Source organism: Pleurodeles waltl, chromosome 2_2 (genome assembly GCF_031143425.1).
Source record: "Pleurodeles waltl isolate 20211129_DDA chromosome 2_2, aPleWal1.hap1.20221129, whole genome shotgun sequence".
Lineage (NCBI taxonomy): Eukaryota > Metazoa > Chordata > Amphibia > Caudata > Salamandridae > Pleurodeles > Pleurodeles waltl.
In genome coordinates this window covers 808,473,064-808,488,502 of record NC_090439.1, presented here as the reverse complement: position 1 = coordinate 808,488,502, position 15,439 = coordinate 808,473,064, and the positions used below count along the sequence as shown (strand labels likewise).

The window sequence follows — 15,439 nt, the reverse complement described above, 5'->3', positions numbered from 1 at the left end:
TGGCAGACAGGTAACCTTTAGAAGGGGCCTCTTAAGAGTCTTGGGATGGGCAGGAGGGGTCACAGTACTCACATGTTGTGCCAAGGTGATCTTATGGATCTCTATGTCTGACTGGATGTCGGAGGAGTCCTGGAGGGAAAGGGCCTCCTCTTCCTGCACAGGTTCCTCTTGTACATGTTCTTTCCCAAAGATAGGTGTCGTCCACAGTCTTGTGTGCCATTTCCATTTGACATGCCCATCAGTCCTGAAGCGTCTTTTTGAGTCGGAATGATCTACAGGCATCACAGATAGTCTTTTGATGATAGTGGGAGAGGCAGAGGTTACACACCAGATGTTGATCAGTGTGGGGAAATTTGGCATGGCACTGCGGGCAGAAACGGAATGGAGTACATTCCATCATGTTGGCCTATCCGTTGGTGCCATGTGGTGAGGTAGGTGCGAGCTGGGCGAGGACGCCGCGGAGGGCATGCGGTTGGTGCCTGGACCGACTATTCTAAGCAAAAGCTAGGGTGGAAACGTGCTGGAAGAGGGTAAGATAGATGAAAGATTTTGAACCAGAGCAAGTCGAAAGATGGAGCGAAGACACACTTGTCCAAACCCGACTGCGGACAGAAAACAATCTAACAAATGAGTCAATCCCCATGCACACCATCACCGAAAGGAGGCAGTACTCGATCCTGTGACTCAGAACACTTCTTTAAACAACTTGCACCACTCTAGACCCAACACTAGATGGCAGGAGTATGCAGAGCATGTTTATACACATACCACTGAACACACTAGCCACATAATGGTGCAGAAGGTACTTTAAAAGGAAAACGTTACTTACCCAGTAGACATCTGATCGTGGCACGTAGTGCTGTAGATTCACATGTTTTGAATAAGTCCACCATCTAGTGTTGGGCTCAGAGTAATACAAGTTGTTTTTCTTTGAAGAATCTTTTTTAGCCACGAGATCAAGTCCTTTGTTAGATTGTTTGGGAGCGAGGGAGAGACAGACCGAGATATATATTCACATGCTATGCATACCATTCCGCCATCTACTGTTGAGCCCAAAGTGCTACAAGTTCTTTTTTTTTTTCCTTCAAAAAAGTATTTTTTTCCGAGTCACAGGATCCAGTGACTCCTCCTCTGGGTCATAGTGAGCATGAGCAGCGACTCCTTTGTTATATTGATTTCCCGCAGAAGGGTGTAGGAAGGAGTGAGAGTGTAAGAATGTGAACGTACAATTAAATATAGTAAGTAAATAACATGCCCATGCAAATGTAAATATACATACAAATGTACAAATAAGAACTGCAACAACTACAGGCTTCCAGGGAGGATGCATGTGAATCTGCAGCACTACATGCCACGAACAGATGTAGACTGGGTAAGTGACATTTTCTGTCCGATGACATGTGTAGCTGCAGATACACATTATATGCATACACTAAAAAACAGTCCTTCTCCCAAAACAGCTGTGGCTAGCCTGTAGGAGTTGAGGTCGTTTGAAATAAAGTTTGAAGTACTGCTTGACCAACATTGGCCTGTTGCAGTAATGCTTTGTAAATGTATGTAGAGTGGACCATGTGGCAGGCTTGCATATGTCTGCTATTGGTAAGTTCCCTAAAAATGCCATGGAAGCACATTTTTTCCAAGTGGAACATGCTTTAAGAGTTATTAAAAGTTGTCTTCTTGCTTTAATGTACCATGTTTGAATACATCTTACAATCCATCTAGCTAATCCTTGCTTAGAGATAGGATTTCCTTTATGTGGCTGTTGAAAAGCTACAAAAAGCTGTTTAGTTTTTCTAAACTGTTTTGTCCTATCAACATAGTACATTACAGCTCTCTTAAGGTCAAGAGTATGAAGAGCTCTTTCAGCCGTTGATTCTGGCTGTGGGAAGAAGACTGGCAATTCCACTGATTAGTTTATGTGAAAAGGACTACTTTTGGCAAACATTTTGGATTTGACCTAAGTACCACTTTATGTGTGTGTACTTGGAAAAAAGGTTCCTCGAGAGTGAATGCCTGTATTTCACTTTCTCTTCTTAATGAAGTAATTACTACTAAGAAAGCAACTTTCCAAGTGAGAAATTGAATATCACAAGAATGCATGGGCTCGAATGGTGGTCCCATTAATCTTGTGAGTACAATATTGAGATTCCATGCAGGAACTGGTGGGGTTCTTGGTGGAATAATACGCTTAAATTCTTCCATAAAGGCTTTTATGACAGGGACTCTAAAGAGAGAAGTATGTTGTATGGTTTGTAAGTATGTTGGTATAGCAGTAAGATTAATTTTAATAGAGGAAAAAGCTAGATTCGCTTTTTGTAAATGAAGCAGGTAGCATACAATATCCTGTATTGATGCTGTAAGTGGGTCTATATTTTTGAGCTGACAGTAGTAAACAAACCGTTTCCATTTGTTAGCATAGCACTGTCTAGTTGTAGGTTTGGGTGCTTGCTTTAGAACTTCCATACATTCTAAAGGGAGGTGTAAATATCCAAATTCTATGACTTCAGGAGCCAAATCACTAAGTTGAGAATACTGGGATTGGGATGCCTGATTGACCTTTGTTCTGTGTTAACAGATCTGGTCAGTTTGGAAGTTTGCAATGTGGTACTACTGACAGATCTATAAGTGTTGTGTACCAGTGCGGTCGTGCCCACGTTGGAGCTATGAGTATCATGGTGAAAGAGGTGTGACACAGTTTGTTGACCAGAAATGTTATTAATGGGAGAGGGGAAAAAGGGTAAGCAAATATCCCTGATCAGTTGACCCATAGAGCATTGCCCTTGGCAGAGGTTGTGGGTGTCTGGATGCAAAGTTTTGCCATTTTGCGTTTTTGCTTGTGGCAAAAAGGTCTTTGTCTGGTGTATCCCACATTAAAAAGTACTGTTGAAGTACCTGAGAGTGAATCTCCCATTTGTGTATTTGTTGCTGCGTCCTGCTTAGTAGGTCTGATAGCTGCTTGTGTATCCCTGGGATGTATTCTGCTAGCAAGTAAATCTGATTGTGAATTGCCCATTTCCATATTGTTTGGGCTAGAAGGGACAGTTGAGATGAATGTGTTCCTCCTTGTTTCTTCAGATAATACATTGTTGTCATTTTGTCTGTTTTTATTAAGACTGTTTTGTGCTTGAGTAAAGGTTGAAAAGCTTTTAGGACGAGAAACACAGCTAACAATTCTACACGGTTTATGTGATAAGTTCACTGCGTTGAATCCCATTCCCCTTGTATGGATAGGTTATTGAGGGGAGTTCCCCAACCTGTCATTGACGCATCTGTTGTTATTATGGTCTGAGGCACGGGGTCCTGAAATGACCACCCTTTTATTAAATTGTTGTGATTCCACCATTGTAGAGATTTGTGAGTTTGGCGGTCTAACACTAGATCCTGCAATTGACCCTGTGCTTGAGACCATTGTTGTGAGACACTGTTCCAGTGCTCTCATGTTTAATCTTGCATGCAGTACTATTGCTATGCATGCTGCCATCATTCCCAATAGTTTCATGGTAAATCTTACAGTGTAACATTGATTGGGCTCTATCTGTGATATAAGGTGTTAAAAAACCTGTATCCTTTGTGCATTTGAGTAGGCCAAGGTTTTTTTGGCTATTAAGAATAGCACCTAGGTAAGGTTTAACCTGTGCTGGTTGAAGTTGAGATTTTTGGTAGCTGATTGTGAACCTTAACGTGTGTAGTGTATCTATTGTGTATTGAGTGTGTTGCTGGCATTGTATAATGTTGCTTGATTTTATCTGCCAATCGTCTAGATAAGGAAAGGCATGTATGTGTTGTTGTCTTCCTAGGTGAGCTGCTACTACAGCTAGGCATTTTGTGAAAACCCTTGGAGTAGTTGTTATGCCGAAGGGAAGAACCTTGAATTGGTAGTGTTTTCCTGCTATTACGAACCTTCGGTATTTGCGATGAGCTGGATGTATGGGAATATGAAAGTAAGCATCTTTGAGCTCTAAGGCAGTCATGTAATCTTGTTTTTGTAGTAAGGGAATTACGTCCTGCAGAGTTACCATGTCAAAATGTTCTGACAGGATATATAGATTTAGAGGTCTGAGATCCAGAATAAGTCTGAGTACAATCCTTTTTTGATATGAGGAAATATAGTGAATATACTCCAGTTCCCTGTTGTTAATTTTGGGACTGTTTCTATTGCTTCTTTCAGTAACAGAGATTGCACTTCTTGCTGTAACAAAGTTGTGTTCTGGGGACAGTCTGTGAGAGCAAGGGGGATGTTTGGAGGAGTAGAAATGAGTTCTAGGCAGTAACAATTGCGAATAATTGAAAGCTTCCACTCATCTGAGGTGATGTTTTGCCATGGGGAGTGGAATTGTTGCAGTCTGCCTCCCACAGGAGATGTGTGGGACTGTGGGATGTTGAGGAAGTCAATGTTTTGGGGGGAGTGGTGACACTCTGAGGTTTGAAATTTACCTCTGGCTCTAAAGTTTTGACCTCTGTAAAAGAGCCTCTAAATGATCCTCTTTGATAGTACTGCTGGGTTTGTTTAGACTGTGAGGTGGAAGCCTCTGTAGTTTGGGGTTTGAAACCTCCCCTAAACTGCTGTTTTTCTAAAGGAACCTTGGTAAGGTGTAGTATATAGGGCTCCCATGGCTTTTGCAGTGTCAGACTCTTTTCTAAGTTTCTCAATAGTTGTGTCAACCTCAGGTCCAAATAGATGCTCCCTATCAAAGGGCATGATGAGCGATGCCTGCTGTATTTCCAGTTTAAACCCTGAAGATCTTAGCCATGCATGCCTACGAATCGTTAAGCTAGTGTTTATACTTCTAGCTGCAGTATCGGCTCCATCAAGAGCAGATATGATTTGGTTATTGGTGATTGCTTGTCCCTCCTCAACAATTAGTTTTGCTCTCTTTTGATGCTCTTTTGGTAAATATTGCAAAAAGTTCATCCCAGTGTGTCCTGTCATACCTTGCTAACAGGGCTTGGGAATTGTCAATACACCATTGGTTAGCTGCTTGTGTAGCTACCCTTTTACCAGCTGCATCAAACTTTTTGCTTTCCTTGTCAGGGGGAGGGGTATCCCCTGAAGATTGGCTATTGGCCCTTTTCCTTGCAGCATTGACTACAATAGAGTCTGGTGGTACCTATTGTACGATATAAACTGGGGCGGGTGGCACAGGCTTGTATTTTTTGTCTATTCTCGGGTTTAAAAACCTAGCCTTAAAGGATCCTTAAATATATGTCATCAGCATGTCTAAGCATACCAGGCAACATTGGTAAACACTGGTAGCGTGAGTGAGTGGAGGACAATGTGTTAAAAAGAAAATCCTCCTCCAAAGGTTCAGCATGCATATGAACTCCATGGTATGCAGCTGTTCTAGAAATTACCTGAGTGTAAGCCGTACTATCCTCTGGTGCAGAAGCTTTGGACAGAGAGAGGTCTGGGTCGTTTAGCGGTATAGGGTCTAGGTCATATAAGTCCCAGGGGACCACTGTATCTCATGTGAATATGAATGAGAATGTGTTGGTGAGGGCAATGGTGGTGGGGTAGTAGGTGGTGGAGATAAAGAAAGCTGTGGTGAATGTGGTGGAGAAAACTGTAAAGGTGATGGTTTCTCCTTTCTTTTAAATATCTTTGCTGGTGGTGGAGCAGTGTCAAGAGTCTCTTGAAACACGAGCTTTCTCTTGGTTTGTGGAGGATGTTTTTTTCCCATCTCCTTATGGATATGTATCCTTCTTTGTTTACGGTCCATGATTTCAAGGATTGGCTGATTATCAGAGTCCTCAGAATAAGATTCAGATGTTTTAACTCCTTTAGAGGATTGTTCAACAATTGTCTTTAAGCTGTGTTTTAATCAGCTCGAAAGTCCTGTCTCCTCTGTATGAAAGGATTTTTTCAGCTCCGAAGTGGTAGCTAATTTTTTTCCGTTCCTGAAGATACAGCCTGTGATTTTAAACCAAAGTTGGACATTGAATTTTCGACTCCGCAGAGTGTGGACGTTGGCTCGGATGTGGAGCTTTTAAGGTATTTGCTTGACTCAGGTATCGAAACAGGTGTGGCCTGTTGATGTGGTGATTTGGCCTTTTTCAGCGCTGAACCTGAAGGTCAGTCGCCGTCAATTTTCTTTCGGGTGAGACCATGGCTTTCTGGCAGTGGTGTACCCAAGACCTTAATAGGTCTTTTGGAAGTGGGCGTAGGGGCAGGTGTACTCACATGCTGAGCCGTAGTGATTGGTTGGCTGTCTTCATCAGAGTCTGCTTCGGAGTCGGTGTCCTGAATCGAAACAGCTGCCTGTGCCTGCTCTTCTTCTAAAGGTGTCGGTGGACCCTGTATGCTTCGATGCCATCTCGAGTCTCCTTGCTCTCCGGTCACGCAGTGTCTTTTTCGACTGGAACAACCGACAAGCTTTCACAATCTTCCTCTTGATGTTCAGGAGAGAGACAAGGATTACATACCACGTGTTGATCGGTGTAAGGGAATTTCGAGTGGCATCGAGGACAGAATCAGAATTGAGTCCGATCCATCAGGGTATGTCATGGTAGGCCTTAACAGGCCAGAGTAGGGTGCGAGCGCCCAAAAGGGCGTTTTCTTGTTTCCGACTGTAGTATCGGCTCGATTACAGATGGAAACGCGATCGAAACAATACCGCTGGTAGAATAAAGTTAGTATAAAGTTTATGAATCGAAAGTCTCAGAGCGAGAGGAAACACGTCCGAACCCGACAGCGGAAAGAAAACAATCTAACAAAGGAGTCAATGCCCATGCACACTGACCGTGACTCGGAAAAAAAGACTTCTTCGAAGAAGAAGAACTTGTAACACCCTGGGCCCAACACTAGATGGTGGAATGGTATGCACAGCATGTGTATCCGTAGCTACACATGCCATCGAACATATACTTACAATATCTTGTACTACAACAACTACAGGCTTCCGGGCAGGAGGGAGGGCACATGTGAATCTACAGCACTACATGCCACGAACAGATGTGTACTGGATAAGTAACATTTTCTGTTCAATGGCACATGTGGCTATAGATACACATGCTTTACACAGACTAAAGCAGTCCCCTCCAAATAAGCGGTGGCTAGCTTGTAGGAGTTGGAAAAGTGTGCCGAGGACTGCTTGACCAACATTTGCCGGTTGGCATGCTACATTATCTATACAACAGTGTTTAGTAAATTTGTGGGGTGTAGGCCAAGTAGCAGCTTTGGAGATATCTGCTATTGAAATGTTTCCTGTAAAAGGCCATAGAAGCACCTTTGTTTCCTGGTAGATTGTGAATAAGCTTTGAGATAAAAAGTTTGAATACACGACTATCCATCTAGCTAAACCATTCTTTGAAACTGGATTACCTCTGTGAGGCATTGAAAAAGATACAAAAAGCTGTTGTGATTTTCTAAACCTTTTTGTCCACTCATTGTAATACCTAAGAGCTCGTTTGACATCTAGTGTATGCAGAGGTCTTTCAGCAAATGAGTTTGGTAACAACTGATTGATTAATGTGAAATGGTGAAACTACTTTAGCTTAATATTTTGGATTTGTCCTAAGAACTACTTTATGTACTTGGAAAAAAGGTTCCTCTAAAGTGAACGCTTGTATTTCACTGAAACATCTTAGTGAAGTTATAGCTACCAAGAAGGCAACTTTCCATGAAAAATTGCAAAGAACAGGAATGTATGGGTTCAAATAGTACAGGGAGTGCAGAATTATTAGGCAAGTTGTATTTTTGAGGATTCATTTTATTATTGAACAACAACCATGTTCTCAATGAACCCAAAAAACTCATTAATATCAAAGCTGAATATTTTTGGAAGTAGTTTTTAGTTTGTTTTTAGTTTTAGCTATGTTAGGGGGATATCTGTGTGTGCAGGTGACTATTACTGTGCATAATTATTAGGCAACTTAACAAAAAAAAATATATACCCATTTCAATTATTTATTATTACCAGTGAAACCAATATAACATCTCAACATTCACAAATATACATTTCTGACATTCAAAAACAAAACAAAAACAAATCAGTGACCAATATAGCCACCTTTCTTTGCAAGGACACTCAAAAGCCTGCCATCCATGGATTCTGTCAGTGTTTTGATCTGTTCACCATCAACATTGCGTGCAGCAGCAACCACAGCCTCCCAGACACTGTTAAGAGAGGTGTACTGTTTTCCCTCCTTGTAAATCTCACATTTGATGATGGACCACAGGTTCTCAATGGGGTTCAGATCAGGTGAACAAGGAGGCCATGTCATTAGATTTCCTTCTTTTATACCCTTTCTTGCCAGCCACGCTGTGGAGTACTTGGACGCGTGTGATGGAGCATTGTCCTGCATGAAAATCATGTTTTTCTTGAAGGATGCAGACTTCTTCCTGTACCACTGCTTGAAGAAGGTGTCTTCCAGGAACTGGCAGTAGGACTGGGAGTTGAGCTGGACTCCATCCTCAACCCGAAAAGGCCCCACAAGCTCATCTTTGATGATACCAGCCCAAACCAGTACTCCACCTCCACCTTGCTGGCGTCTGAGTCGGACTGGAGCTCTCTGCCCTTTACCAATCCAGCCACGGGCCCATCCATCTGGCCCATCAAGACTCACTCTCATTTCATCAGTCCATAAAACCTTAGAAAAATCAGTCTTGAGATATTTATTGGCCCAGTCTTGACGTTTCAGCTTGTGTGTCTTGTTCAGTGGTGGTCGTCTTTCAGCCTTTCTTACCTTGGCCATGTCTCTGAGTATTGCACACCTTGTGCTTTTGGGCACTCCAGTGATGTTGCAGCTCTGAAATATGGCCAAACTGGTGGCAAGTGGCATCGTGGCAGCTGCACGCTTGACTTTTCTCAGTTCATGGGCAGTTATTTTGCGCCTTGGTTTTTCCACACACTTCTTGCGACCCTGTTGACTATTTTGAATGAAACGCTTGATTGTTTGATGATCACGCTTCAGAAGCTTTGCAATTTTAAGAGTGCTGCATCCCTCTGCAAGATATCTCACTATTTTTGACTTTTCGGAGCCTGTCAAGTCCTTCTTTTGACCCATTTTGCCAAAGGAAAGGAAGTTGCCTAATAATTATGCACACCTGATATAGGGTGTTGATGTCATTAGACCACACCCCTTCTCATTACAGAGATGCACATCACCTAATATGCTTAATTGGTAGTAGGCTTTCGAGCCTATACAGCTTGGAGTAAGACAACATGCATAAAGAGGATGATGTGGTCAAAATACTCATTTGCCTAATAATTCTGCACTCCCTGTAGACCCATACATCTACTAAGTACAATGTTAAGGTTCCACACTGGAGCTCGAGGAACCATGGGTGGAATAACTCTCTTAAGTTCTTCCATAAATGCTCTAATAACAGGAATTCTGAACAAAGAAATATGCTGTCTGTTTTAAAGGTAAGCAGCTATGCTGTCTGTTTTAAAGGTAAGCAGGTATGGCTGCTAAATGTAATCTATTAGAGGAATATGCTAAATTTGCCTTTTGTAAATGTCACAAGTAACAAAAAATGTCTTTTACTGACGATTTGAGTGGATCAATGTGTTTAGATTGACAGTAATGTACAAAACTTTTCCATTTTGCAGCATAACACTGTCTAGTTGTAGGTCTGCATGCCTCTTTAATAATGTCCATACATTCAGAAGGAAGTTGTAAATATCCAATTTCTATGACTTCGGGAACCATATCGCAAGATTGAGTGTTTTGGAGTCTGGATGTCTGATTAGACTTCTCTTTTGAGTCACAAGGTCTGGTCTGTCGGGAAGTTTGTGATGGGGAACCGCAGACCAATCCAATAGTGTGTACCAAGGTTGACATGCCCATGTGGGTGCAACAAGGATCATGGTGAGTGGTGTTTGTTTCTATCTGCCTACCAGAAATGGAATTAGTGGGAGAGGTGGAAAAGCGTAAGCAAATATCCCTGACCAATTCATCCATAGAGCATTGCCCTTGGACTAAGGGTGTGGTTATCTGGATGCCAAGTTTTGGTTTTTGAGTTTTCTACGGTGGCGAAGAGATCTATTTCTGGTGTTCTCCAGAGGCGAAAGTATTGGTGTGGTACTTGTGGGTCAATTTCCCACTCGTGGACTCTTGCTGCATCCTGCTTAATCATTCTGTTCTCTTCTTTTTGTGAATTTTGCCTGTCTAGTGTCCTTCACTTCTAAAATAAACTCTACAGAAGAAATCTCCTCAGGGGAAACTGTAGACTATTTGCTAACTATACTTTTCGGTTCCGAAATCTTTGGTACTGAATGCTTTTTTCGAGCCAATAGCTTTGGTTCCGAAGTAGATGGTAAGGTACATTTCTTCGGCTCCAAAGTGGTCGATTCTAATGGTCGACTCAATCCAAAAACAGATTGGGATGTGGTTGTCTCTTTGGTTGGTGCTAAAGGCCTTTTGGTCTTCATGAATTTCGGTGCCGAACCAGAGGATTGGGCATCTGAATTTTTTTTCAGATCCTGCCAATTGCCCCCGTGGGCAGTGGAGGACCGATGACCAATTTTGAAGTCTTTTTAAGTGCCTTGCGTGGTGAGATGGTGCTGATGTACTCACGTACTGAGCTGCTGGAATAGACGGACTCTTGATAGCCGAATCTTGGTCTGACGCAGAGTCTCAGCTGCTTGATGTCCATTTCTTCCGTGCTCTTCTCCGAAGATGTCAGGGGTATTGTCTGTTGTCTTGGATGCCATTTCTAACCGATGTGCTCTTCGGTCCCGGAGGGTCTTTTTGGATCGAAAAGACCTAAGGCGTCACAGGTCTCCTCCTGATGTTCATGGGGACAGACACAAATTACACAGCAAGTGTTGATCCATGTACAGAAACTTGGAGTGACAGAGGACAGAATCTAAACGGAGTATGTTCAATTAGCCTATCATTCTCTAATTACAATTGTCGAAGTAAGCCCAAGAATGGTGCGGACGCCCCAAACGGCGGTAAACCGATGCCAGACGATTAAGAGCAGATCGATTCATAAAAGTTGGGAATACGTGATCGAAAACTAAACTTGCCATCGATAGAAAGATGGTAATTAAAGTTTGAAAGATACCGAACTAAGATCCACCAGAGCAAGAGGAAACATACCCGAACGCGACGGCGGAGAGAAAACAATCTAACAAAGGACGCAGAGTCCATGCGCACCATCACCAAGAGGAGAAGTCACTCAATATCGTGACTCGAAAAGATTCTTCGAAGAAAAACTACTTCTAACACTCCGAGCCCAACACTAGATGTGGACTTATGCATAGCATGTGTATCTACAGCCACACATGCCATCAAACATGGAATTATCTGGAGTCACTTCATGTCAAAGGTGGTACTGTATAATCTGGACATAATAGAAGACTGTGCAATGCTAGTAAGACCTACAATTCCTGTGTTTATCAAACTAGGAATCCACATGAACTTTAGAATTAAAGAGAAAATAAAATATTATAGATATATCTAAAATGTTAAATGAATCTTTAAACCCACTCAAAGCTATACACTTTTGTTAAAGAGCGATTTTAGAACTATCAATTCTTACTTGCTGGAAGGAATCTTCAAACAGAGTCTGTCTGGAAACAGTGATCTTGACGTGGCTGGGGAGGGCATTGGACTAGAACAAGAAATATTTTGCATTAAGGAAGAGTAGCAGAGCATCCACACGTAATTTAAAAACTATTTTTTCACTGAATTATTACCTGGCACAAGTAACGGAATTGAGCAAGCTTCCATCTAAAGCTGCGTTCATATGCAATTTGCGGACCTTTGGTTCTGAAAAAAAAGTAACCTGAAATATATGAGCTGAAACAAAATACAATTTGTGTGCCAGTTGTTTGTGGTGATGTGCTTCAAAAGCAACAGCCAGTATTGTGACGCTTAAATCACAGTTTTAATATTTAGCTACTAGGATGCCATTACTAGAAATGATCTCCAGCTGGACCATCAATACCTAAATTCCCAGGGAAAACATTATTTAGTTGTAGCAATCTAACTGAAGGCAGCTGTTTTGTAGTTTAACATATACGGCTGGACATTGAATGTTACAGGACTCCTGATCAGTGGTGTTACCTATGTACGTTGTTCCCTAATCAAACAGGAGAATCCTTAGTACATTCTTTTTTTTTGCCTTCTGCTTCTTTCCTGCCCTTGACACTCCCCCCGAAGAGGTGAGAGGGTTGCATGCGACAAAACCTTGAAAACTTATTTCAACTTAAGTAACATTTCCTTTTGAGACATGCTTGTAGATGGCTTTCTCCTTTTCAAATTGGTATGTTTTATCATTCTTAACTGAGGTTGCTTTGTAATTATGTTTGTATCAGTAAAGAAAAACATCATATGTATCACACTGACATTTGCAGTAAACAAGGACAGCAACACAAAAACAGCTCTGTGAAAAACAACCAATCAAGCATAGCCTAAGCCTTCATACTGCTTTTGAGTGGCAGTTGAATAATTTTCCTATCCATTTTATCTGTTTAGTGTGTTTTGTCCTCTCTGGTCATGTTAACCCCCTCAGCGGAGAGCAATAATGTTTAGAAGAAGCAAAAGCCCATAAAAAGCATTCAAAAAGTTTATTGGAAAACAGCAATCCACAGTATAATTTTTTTTTTTGTCAAACTTATTTTTTTTTAGGTTGAATCTCATGCAGAAATTACAATAGTGAACAGACTGGTGATAACAGCTAACCCTAGTGACTTACATTATTAGAATGCATAATAAACAGTTCCATTATGATACAAATACACAACCAGTTTTGATAATAATAATAAGAAAACTAAGAAAAGAAGAGATAGAAAGAAATTAAATTAACCATGTAACGAGTTGTAAACAGAGCGGAGCTGGGAGATACATGTCCATCGCATGTAGTATATCTGAACCTTATGTAAGAGTTATTTGTGTCCGCTGCAAGAGACTGGGGTTGCAGATGGTTGTAGACCTTATCCCTCTCTTAAATTTGAAATAGGTGCAGAGATCTAATTCTAGGTGGGTATACAGTCAGTGGGAGGCCTCTGGATAGATAAGTTACTAATGGACCCCATTTATATTCGAAGATTTTAAAATCATCTGCAAATATATCCACCATTCTTTCCATGGTTAATGCTCTCCATAGACGGCCCTGCCATTGAGTGATTGCCGGAGATTCTAGTTTTTTCCAGGCCGCCGTTATTGCCATTTTAGCGGCCCCTAGGCAGAGCCACATGATGACCCAGTCCACCCAGTTTGAAACTGGAGAGCGTCATCTCTTAGCCCAAGAAGTGTGCAGCGGGCCGTAATCTCCATGGGATAGCCTAGTATATCTTTGATGTGAGCCAGGATATCATTCCAAAAAGGGCAGATCTTGGGACAGTCCCACCATGCATGTTTGAAATCTCCCTGTGATCCACACCCTCTCCAGCACAGATCTAATGCATTTGGGAATATTTTCTTTAGCTTGGAAGGGTAAAGATACAAGTCGTACAAAGTTTTATAATGTACCTCCCGTTAAGGCCACAGAGTGGTTATATCTTCGGATGTCTCGGTATAATCTTTCCCATTGAGTGTCAAGAATTTCTTCTCCTAATATTTGTTCCCAGAAGCGATGGTGGTGGGGCCTTGTCATGTGGCCCGTGGTTGTTAATAAAGCATAGAGCTGGGAGATAGTCCCTTTCGGGGATGCTGCCCTACAAATGAATTTTTCAAAAGGTGTATATTCCCTTATAGTTGCCTGTTGATTTCCAAGTTTCAGTGCCCATTGACGTAATTGAATATAGTGATAGAATTCAGCTTGCGGAGGATTGAATTCCCTTCTACAGTTTTCAAACAAGATTATGTCCACATTGTGGAATAGATATGCTAAAATCAAACATCCTCCCTCACGCCATTTATCAAAGGGTCCTGGCTTTAAGGCAGGGGAAAGGCTGGGTTAAAATGTAATGCTGTATGTGTAGAAGGGAAGGTCGCCCAGGTTCTTGTTTTTGTTACGTCGTCCCAGACCTTAAGTGTTGTTTTTATTGGTGTGCTAAGGTAACCATTACAGGGTCTGTCGGTCTTAGGCTTCCACAACACATCCCATATCACCCTCCCTACCACCGCCCGGTCCATGTGTAGCCAGTGCTTATCAGATTCCCTAAGGGACCACTCCGTGATCACTCTTAATTGGGCAGCTTTATAATATAATTGTAAGACTGGCAAACTCAGGCCTCCTCTCTCCTTGGGCATACTCAGCATTTTATATGAGAGTCTGGCTCTCTTTCCCTGCCAAATAAATTGCACCAAAAGGGTGCGGAGGGCTGAAAAGAAGGCACGCTCTACTTTCAGCGGGAGACTCTGGAATATATAAAGTATCATGGGAAGAAGTGTCAATTTAATGGCATTGATCCTTCCCAGCCATGTAAGGTCGTTTCAAAGTATCTTTGATGTGTGTCAGTAGCGGGGAGTAGTTGGCCCTATAGAGGTTTGACATGTTACGTGTGATTTTGATACCTAGGTAAGGTATTTCTTTTTTTTCCCCACTGATATGGCGTGGTGGCCGTCAGCGGCTCCATCTCCAAGAGGGGCATGGTCAGTGTAAGGAAATGCCTCCTTGGCATGGTTACCCCGTGACTTTTTGCCGTTGCTGATGCTAAGTTATGATTTGAGAGTGTGCTGGGACCCTGCTAACCAGGCCCCAGCACCAGTGTTCTTTCCCTAAACTGTACCATTGTCTCCACAATTGGCACAACCCTGGCACCCAGGTAAGTCCCTTGTAACTGGTACCCCTGGTACCAATGGCTCTGATGCCAGGGAAGGTCTCTAAGGGCTGCAGCATGTCTTATGCCACCCTAGAGACCCCTCACTCAGCACATGCACACTGCCTCTCAGCTTGTGTGTGCTGGTGGGAAGAAAATGACAAAGTCGACATGGCACTCCCCTCAGAGTGCCATGCCAACCTCACACTGCGTGTGGGATAGGTAAGTCACCCCTCTAGCAGGCCTTACAGCCCTAAGGCAGGGTGCACTATACCACAGGTGAGGGAATAGCTACATGAGCACTATGCCCCTACAGTGTCTAAGCAAAAACTTAGACATTGTAAGTGCAGGGTAGCCATAAGAGTATATGGTCTGGGAGTTTGTCAAACACGAGCTCCACAGTACCATAATGGTTACACTGAAAACTGGGAAGTTTGATATCAAACTTCTCAGCACAATAAATGCACACTGATGCCAGTGTACAATCTATTGTAAAATACACCCAGAGGGAATCTTAGAGATACCCTCTGAAAACAGAGGGCATCTTAGAGATGCCCTCTGAAAACATACCCGACTTCCAGTGCAGACTGACCAGTTTCTGCCAGCCTGACACACACCAGACATGTTGCTGGCCACATGGGGAGAGTGCCTTTGTCACTGTGGCCAGGAACAAAGCCTGTAATGGGTGGAGGTGCTTCTCACCTCCCCCTGCAGGAACTGTAACACCTGGCGGTGAGCCTCAAAGGCTCACCCCTTTTGTTGCAGCGCCCCAGGGCATCCCAGCT

The 15,439-nt window shown here is 42.5% G+C and overlaps 1 protein-coding gene across 1 annotated transcript in view; it reads right to left on the bottom strand.

The window, feature by feature from the left end:
* WWP1 (WW domain containing E3 ubiquitin protein ligase 1) overlaps positions 1-15,439 on the bottom strand; it is a 711,039-nt gene that overhangs the window by 382,414 nt on the left and 313,186 nt on the right. The window contains exons 14-15 of the mRNA XM_069220436.1: positions 11,646-11,718; positions 11,489-11,560 (exon numbers count right to left, since the gene is read on the bottom strand). Coding sequence (XP_069076537.1) covers positions 11,489-11,560; positions 11,646-11,718 — 145 coding nt within the window. The remainder of the gene's footprint in view (positions 1-11,488; positions 11,561-11,645; positions 11,719-15,439) is intronic.